The 23,460-nt window shown below is 34.6% G+C and overlaps 1 protein-coding gene across 1 annotated transcript; it reads right to left on the reverse strand.

The window, feature by feature from the left end:
* Positions 1 to 273: 273 nt before the first annotated feature.
* On the reverse strand, positions 274 to 14,602 carry LOC128159228 (uncharacterized). Its single transcript, XM_052822295.1, has 4 exons — positions 14,380 to 14,602; positions 10,548 to 10,701; positions 9,937 to 10,184; positions 274 to 688 (listed from the first exon to the last, which is right to left on the reverse strand). Exons 1-4 carry the CDS (start codon positions 14,600 to 14,602, stop codon positions 366 to 368), a joined length of 948 nt encoding a protein of 315 aa, XP_052678255.1. The 3' UTR covers positions 274 to 365.
* Positions 14,603 to 23,460: the final 8,858 nt, after the last annotated feature.

Genomic DNA, 23,460 nt, shown 5'->3' on the forward strand with positions numbered 1-23,460 from the left:
TCTTATGTCCGGTTGCCAGGCGTCTAGTTTACAATAATATCAAATCAAATCAGATGGCAACAATCCAGATCTCGCCTTTCAGTAAGTCAGAGAAGATAGAGCCTTAGGGTAAGAATGCACTCATAACTCTATACACTTATACCAATTTTAAGAAGGCTCGATGGCTGTGGCCATTGTAAGACTATAATGATCTCTTTTTGAAGAAGATCTCTTTATAAAAATATAGAAAATTGCTCAAATTTTAAAAATCTTATACATGTCTATGGAAGCTTTCCCGAAAGAACTCAATTTTTTCGAACAATAATAGAAAAAGTATCTGCAGGTAAATAATATCTGCATTGAAAATTACTCGCACACTTTTTCTTCTAAACCTTTTCTTCTTGTGTCGCTCTTTTTATATTATTCCAACGTTTTAAGATGGTTTTCCAGCAGAAGTTAATCACCCGAGTGAGATCACTCAGGGCGATAAAACCGACGAATGTTGCGATGATAACGACGCTTATTGTACCGCCGACGATGGAGGCGGACGGTCGCGGATCTACGGCGGAAGTCCTCTTCCGGATGGAGCTAGACAACAATGATTTATTGACGGTGAGTTCCTTTTTCATGTTGTCAATCTTCGTTAGTAACTCTGCCTCGTTTTTGATAATGACCCGATTCTTCATTATTGCACAGGGACACTTACACTCTACAAAAGATGAAGTCAAAAGAATTAACCTGCAAGTAAAGGCGATGAGATGTTAACGATTCAGTTCACATGACTATCAAATATTTAAATTTAGATATGATACATATATGTGTAAGCATGGTTTGAATTTATATGTTAAGTACTTATTCGCTGTCAGAATATGACACCCTCATCTGTGTTGTTTTATGTAATAGCACATTTGCATTTATGTAATTAGCACTTTTGAAGGAAATATTTCTTTCATTATTTTTTTGGTTTATTCAGTATCTTAAGAATATATAACAGATCATAAACCAAACAATTAAATCATTTTTATAACTTTTATGCATGAAATTGAGACTCACATGTATGTTTCGAATGAATACATGTTTAAAACAGTAAGACCATCAAAAACTTTTGGAAATCTTTAACTGTTTTTTTTTTGATGATATTGTTTCGAAAATTTTTTTTCATATACAACAGAATAATTTTTTTTGAAATCCCCAATAATCATAAAGATTAAAACACGCATATTAAAAGGTTAAAAGTAGCATGATTATTAACGTCGCTGAGTAGATTATTTTAGAGATGAACAAACTCTAAAATTTGATTTAAGGTGGCTCACTTCATCTTGATATAGTTTCTTAAATCAATAAAATTACTTTTTATGATTGATAGCTTAATTCAAAAGGGTATACATGTAAGTCAAACAGGCAATAAATAGGCTTATTTTAGTAAATACATGTATTATAAACAAAAAGCGGATTCGAACTCGTAATATGCGGTTCAGAGACCCGACACTTTATACACTGGGCTATGATAATATTCATAGAATGATACAAACAATTTAAACATTGAAATTGCCATCTTGTGACGTATCATCTTAAAAATAATGTCTTGATACAGTAAGGTACCTTAACTTGAAAATGTTAAAAAAGGTAGATATATACAGAAGAAAATAAATATGTGAATACTAATACCTCGCTGTTGACTAACATATTCAGTTGTTTTCTCTGTTCGTTGTACTCTGGAAGAAGTTTGCATACTAGTTTGAAGTATACTTGAAGGATCCGTTGTTGTAGATCGGGAAGAAGTTAGATCACTGCCATAAGACACTGATGTTTTTTCTAATGTTGGTTGGTCAGTAATTGTTGATAGAGATGTAGATTGTTGACTAGTCTTAGATACAATGTTTTGAGTCTTTGTCGTTGATTGGTAAGTGGTTTGGTCCTTGGTCTGAGATATTTTTGGTTGATCTGTTATTATTGAGTCGGCTGTAGATTGTTCACCAGTATGAGACATTGTTGTTAGATCCGTTGTTGTTGACTTGTCAGAGAAATGTTCATTAGACTGCAATGCAGTTGGATAATTCTTTGTTGTTGATTGAGATATCAACTGTTCGCCAGTCTGAGATATAGCTTGTTGATTCTTCGTTGTTGATTGAAATGTCGGTTGTTCACTCATTTGAGACACAGTTTGTTGATTCTTTGTTGTTGATTGACATGTAGGCTGTTCACTAGTCTGGGATACAGTTTGTTGATTCTTTGTCGTTGATTGAGGTGTCGACTGTTCACTATTGAGAGATACAGTTTGTTGATTCTTTGTTGTTGTTGATTGGATTGTCGGCTGTTCACTGGTCTGAGATACAGTTTGTTGATTCTTTGATGTTGATTGTTCAGTGATTTGGTCATTAGTCTGAGATATTTTTGGTTGATCTGTTATTATTGAGTCGGCTGTAGATTGTTCACCAGGATGAGACACTGTTGTTAGATCCGTTGTTGTTGACTTGTCAGAGAAATGTTCATTAGACTGCGATGCAGTTGGATAATTCTTTGTTGTTGATTGAGATATCAACTGTTCACCAGTCTGAGATATAGCTTGTTGATTCTTTGTTGTTGATTGAAATGTCGGCTGTTCATTCATTTGAGACACAGTTTGTTGATTCTTTGTTGTTGATTGATATGTAGGCTGTTCACTAGTCTGAGATACAGTTTGTTGATTCTTTGCTGTTGTTGATTGGATTGTCGGCTGTTCACTAGTCTGAGATACAGTTTGTTGATTCTTCCGTGTTGATTGGGATTTTGGCTGGTCACTAGTTTGAGATACAGTTTGTTGATTCTTTGTCGTTGATTGAGGTGTCGACTGTTCACTGGTCTGAGATACAGTTTGCTGACTCTTTGTTGTTGATTGAGATGTCGGCTGTTCACTGGTCCAAGACACAGTTTGTTGATCCTTTGTTGTTGATTGAGGTGTCGACTGTTCACTTGTTTGAGATACATTTTGTTGATTCTTTGTTGTTGATTGAGGTGTCGACTGTTCACTAGTTTGAAATACATTATGTTGATTCTTTGTTGTTGATTGAGATGTCGGCTGTTCACTGGTCCGAGATACAGTTTGTTGATTCTTTGATGTTGATTGTTCAGTGGTTTGGTCCTTGGTCTGAGATATTTTTGGTTGATCTGTTATTATTGAGTGGGCTGTAGAGTGTTCACCAGTATGAGACACAGTTGTTAGATCCGTTGTTGTTGACTTGTCAGAGAAATGTTCATTAGACTGCGATGCAGTTGGATAATTATTTGTTGTTGATTGAGATATCAACTGTTCGCTAGTCTGAGATATAGTTTGTTGATTCTTTGTTGTTGATTGAGATGTAGATTGTTTACTCATTTCAGATACAGTTTGTTGATTCTTTGTTGTTAATTGAGATGTCGGCTGTTCACTAATCTGAAATACATTTTGTTGATTCTTTGTTGTTAATTGAGGTGTCGACTGTTCACTAATCTGAAATACATTTTGTTGATTCTTTGTTGTTGATTGAGATGTCGGCCATTCACTCTTCTGAGATACAGTTTGTTGATTCTTCCGTGTTGATTGAGATTTTGGCTGGTCACTAGTTTGAGATAGAGTTTGTTGATTCTTTGATGTTGATTGTTCAGTGGTTTGGTCCTTGGTCTGAGATATTTTTGGTTGATCTGTTATTATTGAGTGGGCTGTAGATTGTTCACCAGTATGAGACACAGTTGTTAGATCCGTTGTTGTTGACTTGTCAGAGAAATGTTCATTAGACTGCGATGCAGTTGGATAATTATTTGTTGTTGATTGAGATATCAACTGTTCGCTAGTCTGAGATATAGTTTGTTGATTCTTTGTTGCTGATTGAAATGTCGGCTGTTCACTATTTAGAGATACAATTTGTTGATTCTTTGTTGTTGATTGAGATGTAGATTGTTCACTCATTTGAGATACAGTTTGTTGATTCTTTGTTATTAATTGAGATGCCGGCTGTTCACTGGTCTGAGATACAGTTTGCTGATCCTTTGTTGTTGATTGGGGTGTCGACTGTTCACTAGTCTGAGATACATTTTGTTGATTCTTTGTTGTTGATTGAGATGTCGGCCATTCACTATTAAGAGATACAGTTTGTTGATTCTTTGTTGTTGATTGAGATGTCGATTGTTCACTCATCTGAGATACAGTTTGTTGATTCTTTGTTGTTGATTGAGATGTCGGTTGTTCACTAGTCTTAGATACAGTTTGTTGATTCTTCGTTGTTGATTGAGATGTCAACTGTGCACTGGTCTGAGATACAGTTTGTTGATTCTTTGTTGTTAATTGAGGTGTCGACTGTTCACTGGTCTGAGATACAGTTTGTTGATTCTTTGTTGTTGTTGATTGGATTATCGACTGTTCACTGGTCTGAGATACAGTTTGATGATTCTTTGATGTTGATTGTTCAGTGATTTGGTCCTTGGTCCGAGATATTTTTGGTTGATCTGTTATTATTGAGTCGGCTGCAGATTGTTCACCAGTACGAAACACTGTTGTTAGATCCGTTGTTGTTGACTTGTCAGTGAATTGTTCATTAGACTTAGATGCAGTTGGATAATTATTTGTTGTTGATTGAGATATCAACTGTTTGCTAGTCTGAGATATAGTTTGTTGATTCTTTGTTGTTGATTGAGATGTAGATTGTTTACTCATTTCAGATACAGTTTGTTGATTCTTTGTTGTTAATTGAGATGTCGGCTGTTCACTGGTCTGAGATACAGTTTGCTGACTCTTTGTTGTTAATTGAGGTGTCGACTGTTCACTAATCTGAAATACATTTTGTTGATTCTTTGTTGTTGATTGGGATGTCGGCCATTCACTCTTCTGAGATACAGTTTGTTGATTCTTCCGTGTTGATTGAGATTTTGGCTGGTCACTAGTTTGAGATAGAGTTTGTTGATTCTTTGTTGTTAATTGAGGTGTCGACTGTTCACTGGTCTGAGATACAGTTTGTTGATTCTTTGATGTTGATTGTTCAGCGGTTTGGTCCTTGGTCTGAGATATTTTTGGTTGATCTGTTATTGTTGAGTGGGATGTAGATTGTTCACCAGTATGAGACACTGTTGTTTGATCCGTTGTTGTTGACTTGTCAGAGAAATATTCATTAGACTGGGATGCAGTTGGATAATTCTTTGTTGTTGATTGAGATATCAACTGTTCGGTAGACTGAGATATAGCTTGTTGATTCTTTGTTGTTGATTGAAATGTCGGCTGTTCACTCATCTGAGATACAGTTTGTTGATTTGTTGTTGTTGATTGAGATGTTGGCTGTTCACTAGTTGATGTTAATTTGGTAGTGGTTTGTTTGCTAGTCTGCGATACTATTGGTAGATCCGTTGTTGTAGAATACGGATTGGCTTCTTCGTAAGTCTGAGAGACTTTTGTTTGATCCGTTGTTCTTAAATTATTAGAATTTGGTACACTTAGGTGAGTTGCTGACGTTTCATCCGATGTTTTTGTTTGCGTATCAGTTAGTTCAGTTTTGTGGGATACCGATAGCTGATCTGATGTTGCTGACGGAGAAGACATTTGTTTACTCCTATCGGAAAGTGGTGGTTCTAACGTTGATGTTAATTGTGATGTGTTCGTTATTCTGTTAATTTGTTCATTAGTCTGAGATGATTTGGGTAGATCCTTTGTAGTTGATTGGGTGGTGTTTTGTATTGTTTGCTTAGACACTATTAAGTTATCCGTTGGTAATGAATCGGTAGAAGTTTGTTTATTAGTACCCAATACTGCTGGTAGATTTGTTTTTGTTGATTGGACAGTGTTTTGTTCATAACTATGGGAAATTATTAGTGGATTTGTTTTTGATGAAAAAGTAGTTTGTTGTTCACTTGTTTGCGGAACTGTTGGTAGTACAATAGTTTTCGATGACAGAGTAAGTTCCATACCTGTCTGAGACAATGTCTGTTTATCATTTATTAATGGTTTGGTGGTGGTTTGTGTAAATGCACTTGTTTGCGACATTGTGGATTGATTTGATGTTGTTGATTGAGAAAATGTTTGATAATTTGACTTAAAATCTCCTAGCTGATCCATTTTTGTTGATTGCACTGTTGTCTGAGCTGGGCGATTTCTTGTAGTTGGCTGAGCAATACTTTGTACACTGGTCTGAGACAACGTTGTTTTATCCATCGCCGTTGGTACGGAGAAGGTGTGTGTCTTTTCCTGAGGTTCTGCTGGTTGATTTTGAAATGTTGTTCGTTGATCCGTTGTTGGTAAATTGGGAGTGGTTCGTGAATTAGTTTTCGATACTGTTTGAATATCCGTTGTTATTGGTCCGGTGGTTGGGGCATTTGTCAGAGATACTGTTGGTAGATCAATTGTAACTGGTTGATCATTGGTTTGTTTACTTGTCAGAGATAATGCTGGTTCGCTCGTTATTACTATATGAGTAGTGGATTGTTTACTGGTTTGAGATACAGTTGCTTGTTCTGTTGCTGTTTGTAAACTAGTAGTTTGCGCACTGGCACGTGATGCATTTGGCTGATTAATTGTTGTTGAAAAGGTATTGGTTGGTTTAATGATTTTAGACAAACTTGTCAGGTCCGATGTTAATGTTGGTGTAGTAATGGTTTGCTCACGAGTCTCAGCTACTGTTGGTAGATTTCTGGTGTTTGGTTTAGTAGTGGTTTGTATGTTGGTATAAGATGTTGATGTCGAGGCCGTTTCTTGTAATGATGCTGAAATTTTTAAGAAAATAAGTCGCTATTTTACGTTTGTAATTAGCTATTCCTCAAGTGATTGAAAAGGAACAAAAGAAAAAAAAACACCAAAGTAAGTCAATTTTTAAAAACACGAGTAATTTTCAAACTTCTATCTTTTGTAATAGAAAAATACAAATGAGAAATTTCATTCTAGGGATACAAATTCATAGATTTTAAAAGTGTATCAAACTACCTGTCAATTTTTTTTCACGTCACCTAAAATTACTTTTATTAAATTAGAATTTTAGGATAATATTTCAAAGATCACTCTTTGAAATTTGCAAGCAACATTTTATTTGCTAATCAGTCTGACATACTCCCAGTCCAGAGTAAATAACACAATTACTAAAATGATTTCTTTGATGATTCATGTAGGATATGAAGGTGGCTTTATTGAAGAAAAATGCATTGCCCGCGGGTTCATATGTAAACCTTTTCTGCAATGATCGCTTACCTTCATTACCAGCATGAATAATTAAAGATAGCATTTTATTGTTAATATTTACATCCTTCTTTTTACAATCAATAAATTGATTCTAAAAAAAGTAAGTAAAATTCACTAAACTACTGTTGATGTACATCAGTACGTTAACAAAAAAAGAAACAGCCAAATCGTGTCCTGTGGTAATATGATTCTGACACCACCATGATTATTTCGTGCAGTTCGTGTTTTTTATAGATTGCTGTAGGTTCGACCGATTGATAAACTTGCCGTTAATAATTTAGTTCTGTCAGGGGGCAGGGAACAGTTTTTTTGAGTGCCTAACATGTACCGAGGGGGTAGACATATACTTGAGGTCAATGTAAATAAATAAGGGGGGACAGTTTCATGAGGGCTGGTTAATTACACTTCATATACCCCTAGCTTAAATAATAGACCCATCCAGAGCATGTAATCTACATATTGCAGTGCAGATGCACTAAAAACACACTGGGGACCCTGCAAGATTTTGGCTTGATTTTTCAAAATTTGGGCCTCATCCGCACCCCTACAGCCCCTCCCAGTCCCGAGCGAGGGAGATAAATTACAAAGCATTTGGTAGATAATTGTATGCCCTAATGAAATTTCACCAATTGATCTGGGGTCAATCACCTTCGTTCTGAGATACAGACCTTCTCCTAAACCCTACTGCTTACCAGCGGAATTTCCTCAGCATCTCACAGCATGTATTAGTTTCGCATTTGCATCTATGTCTATCCTAAGCATCATAGTGACACCTACATATTGCACATCATTTTACTCAGCAAGCACTCTGCTATACAGGAAATGTATCTGATAATTACTTCATTCATTTTTATTCATAAAATATCTCATCAAACAGCACCTATCACTAATTTTTAAGAAATTTGACCGGGTCTTTAGTACGAAACTATCCCCTGCCACCTCAGATTCCTGTCAGTTTTTGTAGCTATAGGTTTCGAGCAATCAAAGAACGGGGGGTGTAGATTTCAGTCTGGCAATTTTTATAGAGCTATGAATTAACTTTGAGTGTCCGTAAGAAATAGAGAGAATCATACTCGGTAGATACAAATATTATATGATAAATTCTTTACATCGAGTCTTTACATAATATTCAACAGATGGCATTTGTGCTTTATATAGCCGCTCCACTTTTATATTCATGCAGTATTCAAGACCCTAGTTAATCCTTTATAACAAGTATGTATCCAAAGTGCACTTATTAAGGAGTATATATATCTATAGGGATAGCATTCAAACTTTCTGGAAAAGAAAAGATTTGTACAAAGTTATGGTGAAGTATTTATTTCCTTAAGCTAACACATAGTCATTGTACTTTTTCTTAAGTGAATAATGGTTTATAATCAGATATATAATACTGTAAATTTCTAATTAAACGAGATAAATAAATGCCCGTGTGAAAACACAAATAACCACATCTTGCAGATTTTAAAATCTCGCTTTTATTACTATGATAAGAATTCTGTGTTTGCGGTATTTTTTCGAGAGTTGATGCAAAATTGCGGAATTGAGTGCTCATGTAAAATCAGAAATCTACATTATTCAATTTTTTTGGTAGATGGGATAAGTAATTTGTTGACCATCCAGCCTTTTTTAAAATTAAAGCTCTGTATAAGGATATAGTGGATTATTCTTTTCCTTAAAGGTATATATGGCGTATTTTAGTAAATAATATAATAAGACATGATAATTTGGTTCATTTCATTACTACAAGATAGGGGTTTCACATAAATTACGCTTTATAAGTCGATTGCATAACAAAAATATAAGAAATCAAACAAATATTTTCAATTTTTACAAGCACGGTAAAAAATACCGAACATTTGAATAGCCCCGTTAAATGGGTCACGTGACATCCACCTCAACAACAATGGTGACGACGAGAAAGATAGATATACCGTTAAGTTTGACAGATTTAGCAATGAGAGAAAAAAGAGACAGATTGACAAGGATAGGAATAAAGGGAAGATTGTAATCGGAGATCATGTACATGTAGATTGATGGAATAGGAATTAAAGCCGAATTAAACTGAAGCTTCCATTAAGTTGTAGGGTGTTTGCAAGTCAGGTTCGTGCTCCATGTAATCTTTACTTTATAAGTTATAAACCACAAGTGGATTTTCGTATAGAGATATTTTTAAATAAAAAATAAATAATTAAACACTCTTAGTATATGCATCTCTCAAGGAGAGGGGGTATTTACTCAGTTTACCGTGTCGATGATCTTAAATCGTGTTTCATCCTTATTACACATGATTAACAATTCATATCATTTTACATTAACGAATATCGGAATAATAATGCTTCAAGTATCATCTGACATAAGAATTATCTAATTTAAGACATGAAAAACATGATTCTAATTTGTAAACAAACTGTTCTTCCATCGTGTTTTCAATGCTAGGTTTTGCCGCACTCATGCGCAGTGTTATAAATGGCGGATCACATTAATATTCATCAGACGTATAACAAAGTTTAGAGACAAATAACTAAAGACAGAACATGATTTATGGGCATAGAGTTTTGGAAACCTCTAATTATAAGAAGCATGATGTACTAGTATATGTTTACTCAAACTAATGTCAAAAATTTTACTCCAAATACACCACATATACTTTTAATCAAATCCATAGTAATTTATATTTATCTGTTACTTTAATTAGGTCGAAAATATGATATCCAATTTGTTTTGATACATATCGATGTGATTTGTTAATCACTCAGCCTCCTACCGAGACTCTAAACACTTACCGATGTTGTGTCTTTGTGAACAAAGCGCATGAAATGTCCTAAAACACCCTGTGTCAAACCATCTTCCGTGTGAAATTCTTACACAATCACCAACATCAGCAGCCACAGGGTCTTTATTGTTTGGTTCACCCGAAGTCCAATCCCAATTTGTATAGCTGACTGTTTCATTTAGCATGTTTACGAACTTCCCTTCTTCTTTGATGTCATTCACACCGATCCAAATATCCCGTGGCAAGTAGAAAAAAACCCTTTAGTAATATAAATGTTATAATTTATTATATTTAAAACAACATATGATAAGCCACATCAGTAAACCCTACAATGGCTGGCGATTTCTAATAATTGTTGGAGCGAGTTAGCTATGATTAACACAGTTTAACCAAACAAAAGGAATGTTTGTAGCAATTTTTTTTACTAAAAGCTGAGCGTCTGGCCATATTGAGGTTGTGCGTCCATATAAGGTGGAGAACAAAATACCAATTTTTGGAAGGTTTCCTAAAAAGCTTTCATTTGATAATTGTGTTTTATACATAACGAAAGTGGTGTTTTATTTATCAAATAAAAATCAACGTTAACACGATTTTCTTAAATAACGTAAAAATTTAATTCACATTATTTCTGTCTGTGCCTCTTGATCCGGAATCTCGGCCAGTATCCCACCCTCAGCTTGACAGCGTTTGTGTGCATTGAAAAAATTTAGGTATTCGGTTATCTTCCAATAACATCGGCCGCTCACATGTAGGGCATTTTTATCACACAAGCTATCTGTTTAAGATAAATAACATTATGAGCATCAACTGAAAATAAGCGTTTGTAATTCTTTCATAAGAGATACCAAGTGCACTAGTTGAGCTGTAATTAATTAATTACGTAAATGATAAATTTTGGTTGTTTAATTTGCCAAAACTGTTAAATGCTTTAACCAAAAATATGCTGTCAACATAACATGAAAAACATTTTCAGTTAATTAAACATTCATACCAATGATTAAAAGACTTTTATAGAGAAAAGCATTGCCTAGAATCCTTTTCAAAGTGTGTGTCTCTGTGTGTGTGTGTGTGTGAGAGAGAGAGAGAGTGAAAATGAGAGAAAGAGAGACAGACAGACAAACAGACAGACAGGTATAAATAGGCATCATTTTACCTGATGTTTCCTCGGAATAAGCCAAAAAAGTTAATGATAGAACAATGTAGAAGGACATTTAGATATCTTACAAGTTCCACATTTTCACACACATTTAAAAAAGTCGAAGAACCTGTCTCTTTTATATACGTTTTTAATTTTTTAATTTTTTATTTTTAATAACAACCACTTGTCAATGCGAATAGAAATATGGATGATTTATCACCTGTTTAAATATCTCGATTCCTGCTAATGCATAATGTAGGTCTTTTTTATCGTTTGTTGAGGTTCTGCGAATGGGTGTATGCAGCAGCATATCAATGAGAGAGAGAGAGAGAGAGAGAGAGAGAGAGAGAGATTATTTAAGTCAGTTTTTTGTCAAGATTACTTTTATTATTTGAAAAAAAATCATTCTGAAACATTCATTTATGTTATTTTGTCCCTATAAGTATTATATTTTATGCTGAATTTCACGAATTAAAAAATCATTAAGCACGTCATCAAAATAACAATTGTATGTTGTATGTTTTACTGTGTCTGGTCATGGTTTGCTGAATTCGGGTTATGTGATGATGTAAAGCTTTATTTGTTTTCCGTTACAATGTTCTACAGGCAAATATAATGTGGAAAAAGGAGAAAGATGCTCCAAATTTCTACATCATAAATTTATAAGTGATTTGTTTTCATCACTGTCAATGTAAACGAGCAAAACGAGAGAAAAGGACGAAGGGCGAATTGGACGAGAAAAGGACGAAACGGTTTTTGATTTTTAAATAGACGAGGATGTGAAATATCATTTATCAAATCCCGATAACTTTGTGTTATTTTTGGCAATTATTAAACAGCTTGATTTATTATATATTCAAACATTTACGAGGCAGGTATTTGATATAGATCTTTCTCATCTCAGATGGAAGAATACCTTTATACTTAGTATTGATAAAACGTTCCATTAGTTTCTTAATTACATGTTTAATATTAATGAATGTTGCACGTTTTTTATGCAACATTAGTATGAATTTTGAAGTATGAACCATTTTTTTCTCTAGTTTTCAAAACAAGTGTCAATCACCTTCTGAAGAATAGGATATACAAATTGTAGTATCTTTGAGCACTGGATTACTATGATTAACATAGATTGTCAATGACTTATCACAGACTATGTATTTCAGAGTCTTTTTAATCAAGGGCAATAATCAAAACATACATTACAAACAGAGCTTTTGTTCTTAAATATGATCATTACATTCCTCTTTTCTTAAACATAATTCACATTTATTTGAAATTTAGACTGAAATATTTTGTCTCAAAGGCGGGTGAAAGTTTGTTTTCTTTTGGCTGCTGAACCAACACTTTGTTTCCAACCTGTACTTGACTGTATTTTGCATTTCTTATTTTGTCTGCATATTTTTTTCTTTTTTTTCAGTCTTTAAGTCGGGTATCTTCCTCTATGGAAGGCTGGGAATCTTAGTCTTCACTGGATATCGGAAAATTAGTTCGTTTAATGCAACTCCAGTTACATGTAGTGTATGCGGTGTGCTGCTGTGGGCTGATAAGAATTTTGGCAACTCCTTTATTCAATTCTTTCCTTCAACATAAGCTGTCTTGATAGCTTTTTAATAAATTCTTATTCTGTCACGCGACTTCTCCATTAGCTTGCGGCCAATGAGGTGTTGATGTTTCATGGTTGATGCCGTATTCCTCTAAAAAAAATTCAATTCTGTAGAACAAAATTGGGCTCCGTTGTCACTCCCTAGCATTGAAAACACGATGGAATACCATATCAAGCAAAGAGAAATAAGAGAATTAAAAAAAACGGTTCTTATAGTCCACATATACCAATACTGATTCTCCTGTTGGAAACGGTCCCATTAGATCAATTGCTGTAGCTTGCCATGAATAATCTGGAAGCACTTTACGGCGTAAGGCTCAGGTGACAATGGACATCCTACTACCTGACATGCGTAACATTTCTTGCAAACACGTTCAGCATCATTGTCAATCTTTGGTCACCATACTTTCTCTATAAGTCGTTGTTTGGTTTTAATGATTCCTTGGTGTCCCTCATGCGCAGCGCTTAAAACTCTCTCCCTCAAACTGGTTGGAATCAAAATACCTGTACCTCTGAGAACCACCTTTCCAATGCTGCACACTTCAGTTTTGACCGCTACGTACGTAGCTTTCCCCACAATCAGTCCAATTTCCAATTAGTAAGGCTTCTTTCACTCTGTGTAGGTCAAGGTCTCCAGCGGACTCTTTCTCCACCTCCTGAATCGTCAATGTTCTTGGTACGGCTTTCAGAGCCACGAATCTCCTAAAATCCTCCGTTATTTGACTTGGTGATGGTGTATCGGATTTATATAAACACAGTCGAGATAGTACATCAGCAATATTTTTGTGTCCGGAAATGTACTTTACTATGAACTGGAAGGGTTGGAGTCTTAGTACCCTTTGCTGAATGCAAGCAAAATGGTTTGAATCTTGCTGTAAATGAACTGTAAAGGCTAATGGTCAACAAATACATGTAAAAGCGTTCACACCAGAGTCAGGGCTTCTTTCTCGGTCTGCGAGTATCTTCTTTAAACATCTGTCAAACATTTGCTTGCAAAGCAAATAATACGGAGCTCTCCCTGTTGTATTTGTACTAACACTGCATCAAACCCAACATGATTGGCATCAGCTCTCACTTGAGTTCTCGCATTTGGTCAAAATATATCGTTTTAGCTTTTAATAAACTTGTCTTCAGCTTTATGAATGCTTTGTTTTGTTCAGGACCCCAAGTAAATGGATGATTTTTCTCAAGTTTTTAAAGTTTCAACGGTTCTGACAGTGATGCTAGGTTTGAAATGAACTTTACACAGTAGGTAACCAATCCCAGGAAACATCTGACTTCTGATGCGTTTGTTGGTGGCCTGGCTTCTACTATAGCTTTCACCTTCTCTCGGGTCGGGTCGATTCCTTTGTCTGATATGACATGTCCCATGAACTCTAGTTTTCGGAGACGAAATTGACATTTTTCCTTGTTAAATGTCAATCACTTGCTGCCTAGTTTTATAATCACAACTACTAATCTGCAGTCACGCACTTCTATTTTTTTGGCATGTAAAGTAATGCCGTCCGACATATTTTTCACTCCGTCACATCCATGAAGGGCATGCTGAATGGTGTACTGATAAATCTCAGGTGCATACGTGACACCAAAACTAAGTCTCTTGTAACGAAACAGTCCAATATGAGTAACAAAAGTGAAAATGTCACGAGACTCATCGGCTAGCTTTAATCAATGAAAACCCAAATTAAGGTCTAACTTGCTGAAAATACAACTCCCATTCAGCTCGTTCAGGATCTCATCAATGGTAGGTATTGGGTGTCTCTCTTTAATAATGGCCTCATTAGCTTGCGTCATATCAACGCACAGACGAATATCTCCAGATTGCTTCGGTGTGACAGCAATCGGCCTGACCCAAGATGACGGTCCCTCGACTGGCTCAATGATATCCATGTTTTGTATCTCCTTGAGTTTTGCCTCGGTCTTCTCCCGCATAGCTAATTGAATCCTCCTGACTTGCTTTGCTACATGAGTAACATTCTGTTGTATTTGTAACATCAACTTAAAGTTCTTCAACTTTCCCACACCATTAAAGTACTTTTCATATTTGGTAAATATATCGGCTTTCGACAATAAATTTGCATGTGACACCTTCAGAATTTCGAGCTCTGTTGCTGTTTAATGTCCTATAAGGGCATGTTCGTTACTTTGAATCACAAAGAACTCAGATAAATTTCCTACTGAAAGATCCTCAATAAAACGTTTTAGGGTGTCCGGCGGTTTTGAACTTCCATACGCATAAAGCTTTAATCTTTTTTTAGATCCCTGTGACTTCTTTCTTATTTATTTAGCTCCTTCAATAGGAAACGATCCACGACATTGCACCAACTAGCACTAGAGTCGACAATCATCAAAATATCTTCTACTCTACCAATATTTGTGGTTATTGTTGGTTGATAGGTCCATTGACTATAAGTGTTTCAACTGTTTCTTGTGAGTTATCCATAGTCAATGCAAATGCATAATCTTCATAGGAGTCCTCCTGATCTATTGTGTCTACCAGTCTAAGTCGTTGCTTCGGTTTGCTTCGTCCGGAATATTTGTGAGTCTTTGGGGTGAAAGATTTACAGCTCTTACTAAAGTGATCTGGCTTGTTGCACTTTACACATTGTTGACCGATGGCTGGACATGCTGGATCTCACCTAATGTGTCCTCTTTGACCACATCTATAAAAATTTGCTGAAGTTCACGTTTGCTCGAGTGTCAAATCATCCCTTCTAAAAATCTCTAATATGCATATGTTTGTCCGCATTGTCAAAATTACAATGTTGCGCTGTCTGTCTTAATCAAGTCAAAAACAGATACACATTCTCTGTCGGTTCTTGTGTCATTGAACGAAACACATGCCTTTTGAATGGTGTTTACTTTAGGCCGGAAGTAGTGATCAAGCTGTTTCATAGCTATGTCGTACACCGTCTCTCCTCTGTCAGGTTCGCAAGCCGTGGGAAATGTCAAATAAATATCCTGCATCTTCATACCTCCGCAATGCAATAACAAGGCACTCTTCTGAGCCACATTTTCTATCCCTTTACCGACAACAAATAACTCAAAAGCTCTGCGCCATATTTGCCAACTGACCACCTACCGTTGTCGGTTCTCCATCACAATCAAATGTAAGAATGTTTCCTAAATCCATCGTAACTAACTGCGTCCTTCTAAATAATAGAATTTGTTATCAATCACCGTCGCCATTAGCATTGAATTACTATGATTTACATCAATTGTCAATGGCCCTTCACATGGAACACACACTATGCATATCAGATTCTTTTTAATGAATGGCAACAATCCAAACATACATTACACACAGAGTTATTGTTCTTACATATAATCATTACACAAATGGCAGCTGACAAGACCTATTTAATGGTCAATGAAATTGAGTTTGATTTAACTTTTTAACTAGAATTTTGACATTTAATTTAGTAGATGTTAGTCCACCATCAACATCACCAATTAGCAGCCGCATATTAGTCTTATTTACTTTGCTGTTTGAGTCGTTGCTGTTGGGCTGTGTTTTACAACTAAAAAAAACTTTGGACAATGTTGTTTATATTTCTAGTCTTCTAGTCTTATGGAATGATACAGAACAGGCAAAATTTATTGATTGTCATTTATATATATTAAAAAAAGATGAGTTGAAACATGTGGTAGCTAATGAATTATAATGAATAACAATCATTCATGAATTTGATCGTTTTTATGGGTAAAGCCTAGGAGCCCGTTTTATTAACTTACGACGAAACTTGAGATAAGCCACGGGACGTACGCCAATATCTCGCCTGGCCGTAAATGCTACATGGCGTCTTAGCCGGTGAGCCTATTCAAATAATGATAGATAGATAGATAGATAAATAGATAGATAGATAGATAGATAGATAGATAGATAGATAGATAGATAGATAGATAGATAGATAGATAGATAGATAGATAGATAACAATAGTCATTTGAATTTATTGATATTAAATAAAAGAGAGAGAGAGAGACACACACACACACAGAGACAGACAGACAGACAGACAGACAGACAGACAGACAGACAGACAGACAGAGACAGAGAGAGACAGAGTCAGAGACAGAGAGAGAGAGAGGAGAGAGAAATATGTAGAGACACGCGGAGTGTTTTTGTTTTGATAAGTTACAGGTTCATATATTACGTTAAGTTCAATAAATTGGAGTTTGAAAATCTTCCTGTTTAGTGGAAAGATCACACCACAGAATATGCTGAAAATTTTATTTGAAGGATTAATGATTCATTATTGTAAGTTTACTATAGCACATAGGTTATGTATAAAATCAGGTATATTTTTATTATTCAGTCTAATTGTTTTCTTTGTTAAGTTGTTGGCAGATAAATGCAACATTAAATAAGATTTGCAACTAAAAATAAAAAGCTGGACCTCCTAATTTGGCAAGTTTATTTCCGGCTATACTATTGTACCTCTGTTCCAAAACCAAAAAAATGTAAGCTGGACCTCCTGTGTTGGTAAGTTATTTCCGGTTATATAATTGTGTCTGTATTCTCAAAACCTTTTTTTAAATAGTCAAGGTATACACTTTTAACAAATGGCGAGGGTGATGTCAAAGATTGTTTTTAGTCCCTTACCGGTTTTCACTGGAGGGGACTATAGCTTTCCTCTGCGTCCGTCAGTCCGTCTGTCTGTCCGTTCGTCCGTCTGTCCCACTTCAGTTTTCCACCCTTTTTTTCTTCATGCGTTTGAGGAATAATATGAAATTTGCTAAACAGCTTCACAATGTCAAACTACAGATCAAGTTTACACTTTTGTAGCGTCTGGTTGACATGTTTTCGAGAAAATTAATTTTTTATATTCAAATTTTTTAATGTTCGGGTTCGATATTCTGCATAACAGTGCATTGTTTTCACAATTTCCACAAACCGGTAGGGGACGTGTATTGCTTATGCAATACTCTCAGAATGCTTGTTGTATCTGCTTTGAAATGTTGAATATAAACTAGATGTTTGCACAAAGATTGCTTTGAAACATTTGATTTTAAAAATTCAAACTTTAGAAAAAAGATAAAGAGTAGTAAATACATTTCATTTAAGATAGATTACTTAATAAACTTTTACAGAAGGCCATATAAAATTCGGTTATATCACTGAAATTTACCATTTTAATGATAAATATTTAAAATATCAGTGTATGATTTTGCAAGCAATAATACATTTGCAAATATGTATGAAGAATTAAATATTCTCAGTGTAAATCATTTGCATATCATAAATTCATAGCGACGAGTCTTAACAGAATGTTCATTAGTAAGGTTAGCAATCGTGCCTTGTATAGCCACTCTATTTTTATATTCATTGAGTACCAAAGACCCCAATCCTTTTTAACGTGTACCATTAGTGCACTTGTTAAGGATAATGAATATCTATAGGTCTGACATTTTAGGGCATTTTGACCATTTGAAAAAGAATAGCTCTCGATATAGATATATGGATATATTCATTTTTTAAGCGTAATCGTAGTCATTTCTGCTTTTTTCAATGAATAATAGTTTACGATAAGGAATATGCGTTTTCGTTTGTCTTGATAGATTTGATGGGTGATTTATTAATCAACTAGTCTCTTTCAATTGACAGTCTAAATACTTACCGATGTTGTATCTTTGTGAACAGAGCGCAAATGAATAACGAAATGAACATGGTGTAGCGAAGTACCCTGTTCCTAATGCAATCATGACACAATCACATTTATAAATTTCCCAATCGATGTTAACGTAGCTTTGTGGTTCATTCTTAGCCCAATCTGTATAATTGACCGTTTTATTCAACATGTTCACAAACTTCCCTTCTTCATTTATGTCGTTTACACCGATCAAAATCCAATAATTCTGGTAGAATTGAAACCATCTTCTATCAGCAAAGAAAAATGAATGATAAAGATTAGTCAATTTCTTTTAAACGAAAAATAAAAAGCAACAAATGCTAGTAAAGATTCAAAACACTGGCGATTCCTAAAGATTGTTGGCGTAAGTTGCTATGATTTTTATCGGTAATTTTTTATACAAAAGAATTTTGAAACTAAAATTTTCCTACCAACTGTGCATCTTGCAAATTTCGTGATTTGCGTTACTAATTGTTGGAAGGTTTCATAAAAAAAATTGAATTGATAATCAGGGTTTTTTTCACAATAAGAATTTTTTTTAATTTATCATTTATTTACGTTTACATATTTTTTTTCTAAATCTTATTTACTCTATTCTTGTTTTTGCCTCCATGTCCGGAATCTCGGCCAGTATCCCACCCTCAGCTTGACAGCGTTCGTGTGCATCATCGAAACTCAGGGTATCCCGCACCATCCAATAACATCGGCCGCTCACATGTAGGTCATTATAATTGTTTTCATGGAGGCATCTGTCTGTCAAAGTTAAATAACATTATGAGATATCGAATTAATAAATCAAAGTACGTCCAAATCCGTGAAGTACTGAAAGCCTTTAGCAGGACTGTTTTCATGCTGTTAGAAATATATGCGTCAACATTTCATTTATGGGCATTATGGTGCTTCAGTAATAGTCTTTTTTAAGGTGTAAAAATTTGTTCTATGAGTATTATGAGGTGATAATTTTGGTCGGGGAGTGGTCAAATCCAATAAAGCCCAAAGGGCTTTATGAAATATTTGACCAAGCTCCGACCGAAATTATCACCTCAAGATATTTAAAGAATGATTCTTTATTACTTACATGTATATTTATATTATTTCCAATTTGTAGACTTTTAACAACATTATGTAAAAAGCACTATTTTTTATGAAGCACATGCTATGTATTACTACGCGGCGCAGCCAATACCGTTTTTCGGTTATGATTAAGACACACCCATTTTGTGTCACTCATGTTTTATGAAGTTATTGGGTTTTAGGGTTCAAAATTGATTCGTATTGTTATCACAAACAAAGACAGTTAAAATGTAAATATTAAATCTTAAGCTTGAAGTATTCATCGTTAAAGTTGTGGTTAACCCGGTAGTGTGGGTTTTGGCTTTCTACAAAAATACTACCCTACATCCTCGAACGTATTTTTTATTTGACCTATATTGTTTTTTGTAATTATATTGTTAATTGTAAAGTAAATGTTCTTAAAATTTGTTGGGTGAGCTCAGAAGAAAAAGCAATTTGTTAAGCTTACTCAAGTAAACGCTGAATAAAATTTCCAATAGAATGAAATAATCACATCGGAGTAACAATACAACAACTTCATAATATGCGGTAGCTCCAGCACTGACATCCGATGTATTATTTTTCTTTTTTACAAAATCGATCCTAAGTGCATAAAATCCAACACACTTAGACCGACATCACACACCCTACAATTGTGCGGGTTCTATCACATTTACTTCAACACAACACACTTTTTATTAACGTGTGGAGTTCCAGCACAATTAAGGAGGCTGAATGGTCAAAATATTAACTAAATTTGCATGAATTTTTTTAACTATTATAATTTAGTAAAGAAAAAGGCCAGATAATCAACCTTTTAAGTTTGGGTATTTTCCTATATTTTATATAGAGCTCAATACAATCTCAAAATGGCCATGACCGCCGAACCCTTTTAACCAAACCAAACTCCTTCTTGTCTTTATTTTGCCGTATTATTTTTGGACAGGTATTGCTTTTTCTTTGACAAAAAGATGCCACGTAATGACACCTCAAATAAATATTTACATATAGCTGTTAAGATAAGTTTCTGCCGGAAGTTTTTGCTAGAATCTGTAGGGTTAACAATTTTTACCCAATGAAAGCATCTTGATTTGTTTAAAACAAACTTCTGGATTTCTTAATACGAACGGATACGCACTGTCAAAACCACAATTGAAATGCAACCAATATTGAAAGAAGTATTTCAAAAGTGGTAAAAAGTGTAAAACTTTGTAACCACTATTTAAGGTCCTCCACACACCTGGTATAAGATCAAGATCTGCATACAAACCTAAACTTTTAAATTACTTAAACATATAGGTTTCTAACATGAGTTCGACTTGAAAATGACAGGAAAAAAAATCAATTTTGGGAAGAAAAATCATTTTTTTAAATGGTACTACTAATTGTGAAAATAAAGGTCCCTGTGGTATTCGAACTAGATCAGAACTTGCAAATTGATAGATTTAAGCTACACCCATTGCGCAAGATAGACAACAAATGTTGGCGATATAAACTGTTTCAGTATGCGTTGACAATTGCTTTGTTGTGACATACTGCCACAGCACTGTGTAAAAGGTGTAGAAGTCACTGGGCGTCGTTGCTCCTTACGTAAATATATCGATTAACAGTTGAAACACGTTGCTTCTCTTGCCAGCTACTAGGAAATTTGCTTTGTTGCATAGATTTACTTTATACCGACGGTACAAGGACAACTTTATTAACCTGGTTCCATTCATTTATTCTTTTGTGTCTAGAGGAAATAGAAGTTCACCACAGCAATTACATTAAACTTAAAATCAATGAATAATGTGGTGATGGAGATCGTGCATTGAAGGTAGGAGTGAAAAATAAACCCACTGGGGAATAGCTATAGAACTAGATATAGTCTTCCCATAGGTGATGGACCAGTTGCATTAAGGACTAACTAAGTAATACAATGTATCAGGGAAGTGTATCAAAATAAAATTTCCCTAGTTGACTGGTATTCAATTATTCAAAATCTAAATGTATCTACTAAAAAAAACCAAGAGTTATTTGGCCCGACTTATGTTTAGAATGTCTGAGTCCGTACATATTTAGCCACCAACACAGTCGCAGACAGACTAGATTTTATTATTTTTCCTATCTTACGCACAAATGCTTTTTAAATATTTTTTTATGATGTACCGCCTTTAAATCGATACTTTTAAAGCACTATAAGCTGCAATTTTCTTGTTGATTACAAGTTTAATATCAATGAATGTTGGACAATTTTTATGCATCATTACGATGAATTTTTAAGTATGGAACAATATTTTCACTAGTTGTCAAACCAAGTACCAATCACTTTGTGAAGAAGAGAATATAGAAATGGCAGCTGACAAGACTTGAGAACTTATTTAAAAGCTAGTTCATCATGTCCCCACCAACATGTAAATGATGGCCCCCAGATACATAAGTTAAATTATGGCAGGTTTTATTTTTTCTCTCTCAATGCTGTACAAGCTTGAAGAGTTTAGACAGGTCATTCCTTTCTCTATTAAAGATAAAAATCCCCTGCGGAATCTGCAGTCGCAGGTAAGCTTTAATTACTTTGCTCTTAGAGTTGTTGCTCTTGGGCTGTGTTTTACAAAAAACATACGACAACGTTAAAGAAGTAAATATTTCTAGTCTTCTAGTCTCATGAAACGATCCACAACAGGCAAAATTTATTGATTGTTAATTATATACAAAAAAACAGGAATAAAAATCATTTATGAATTTGGACGTATTTTTGTAAGGCCAAGCGGCCCGTTTCACGAGAAGGCGGACCCCCGGTGTAACCTTACGCCTGGCGTAAACCCAGACTGAAATTCAAACATTTGGACTAAGGCCCGTTTCACAAGAGTGCGTAACTTTGCGCTTAACCTAATTTAAGCCGAAGGTCTAGTTCAGTTTTATCAATGAAATATTCTATATGTTTTAGTGAAACATATATCCTTCTTCTTAAATATTTGAGTCAGTTTTGATGTGTGATTTTGCCACAAAACAGGATTATTTTTTAACTACAATTATTTGAACATAAATGTAACCACTTGAAATTATTGTTATTGCTGTTGCTGAGAATATCGGTGCTGACCGGAATACTAAATTGTACAATTTGTCATGTAAATTTGATTAATTTTATATGAAATTAAGAAAATAGAGAGTTTTGATAGGTGGTATCAATTATCGCATAGAAACTTGATTACCATGCTTTATGCACATTCTTTGTATTTGCACTTGCCACATGTTAAAACGACATATTTAGACAAACAATAGATTGTTTTCATTATATTTTTCAATAATTCAACAATTTAATTTACGTTTCATATTTTTAGTGGAATGAGAAATAAATAATGCAGAAAATATACATGCATGCTAGGTAAATCACAAATGTATTGTTCAACATTGTTAAAATGTTAATACTAAAATATGATGAAAGCTCCAACTGTGTTTCAAACTTGTCAAAAGTCTTTAATTTTTTTTTTTAAATACTAAATGTATTTATCATACAACCAATGCAAAACACTGACTCAAGTTTCATCAGAATTTTTTATTCGAGGGTTACATACACCTACACTCTATTAACTTTACTTCGATACAAGTTGCTGTCCTTTAAAAAGGACTACAATACGTGGACCATTTCCATCTGTTTCCAACGAAAACGTGAAAGCCTTAAAATTATCAGATTCCACAGAATCCAGCCCTCTGCTTTTAACCACTTAATTTGTACGTTGTATTGCGTATACATGCATATATAGCCCTGCCTTTTTATCTCAGAATTTAAAGGATTCATACTTCTAAAATAATTATGATTTATCAATGAATGAAGTTTGCATGTATGGTATCAGGCATTCGGTGAATTCTGCTATTTGTACACACATTACGATTCGCTTTACTTTATTAACTATGCAGTGTCAGCTTTGTGTAAATTAAAAAATTTCATATTTTGATGCATTTTTCTTGAGATTTAAACTTTTATAGTGACATAATTATTCAATCATACTTAAATGCTTAAAAAATTTAATCTGGGAGTTCTCTAGCCTCGCCTACTATAAATGTAAAGTTAGGTTACATGTGTATTCGGAAAGCAACAAAACATTGCAAATTATGCTATTTGATGC

This window comes from Crassostrea angulata, chromosome 8, assembly GCF_025612915.1.
Source record: "Crassostrea angulata isolate pt1a10 chromosome 8, ASM2561291v2, whole genome shotgun sequence".
Taxonomy (NCBI): Eukaryota; Metazoa; Mollusca; class Bivalvia; order Ostreida; family Ostreidae; genus Magallana; species Magallana angulata.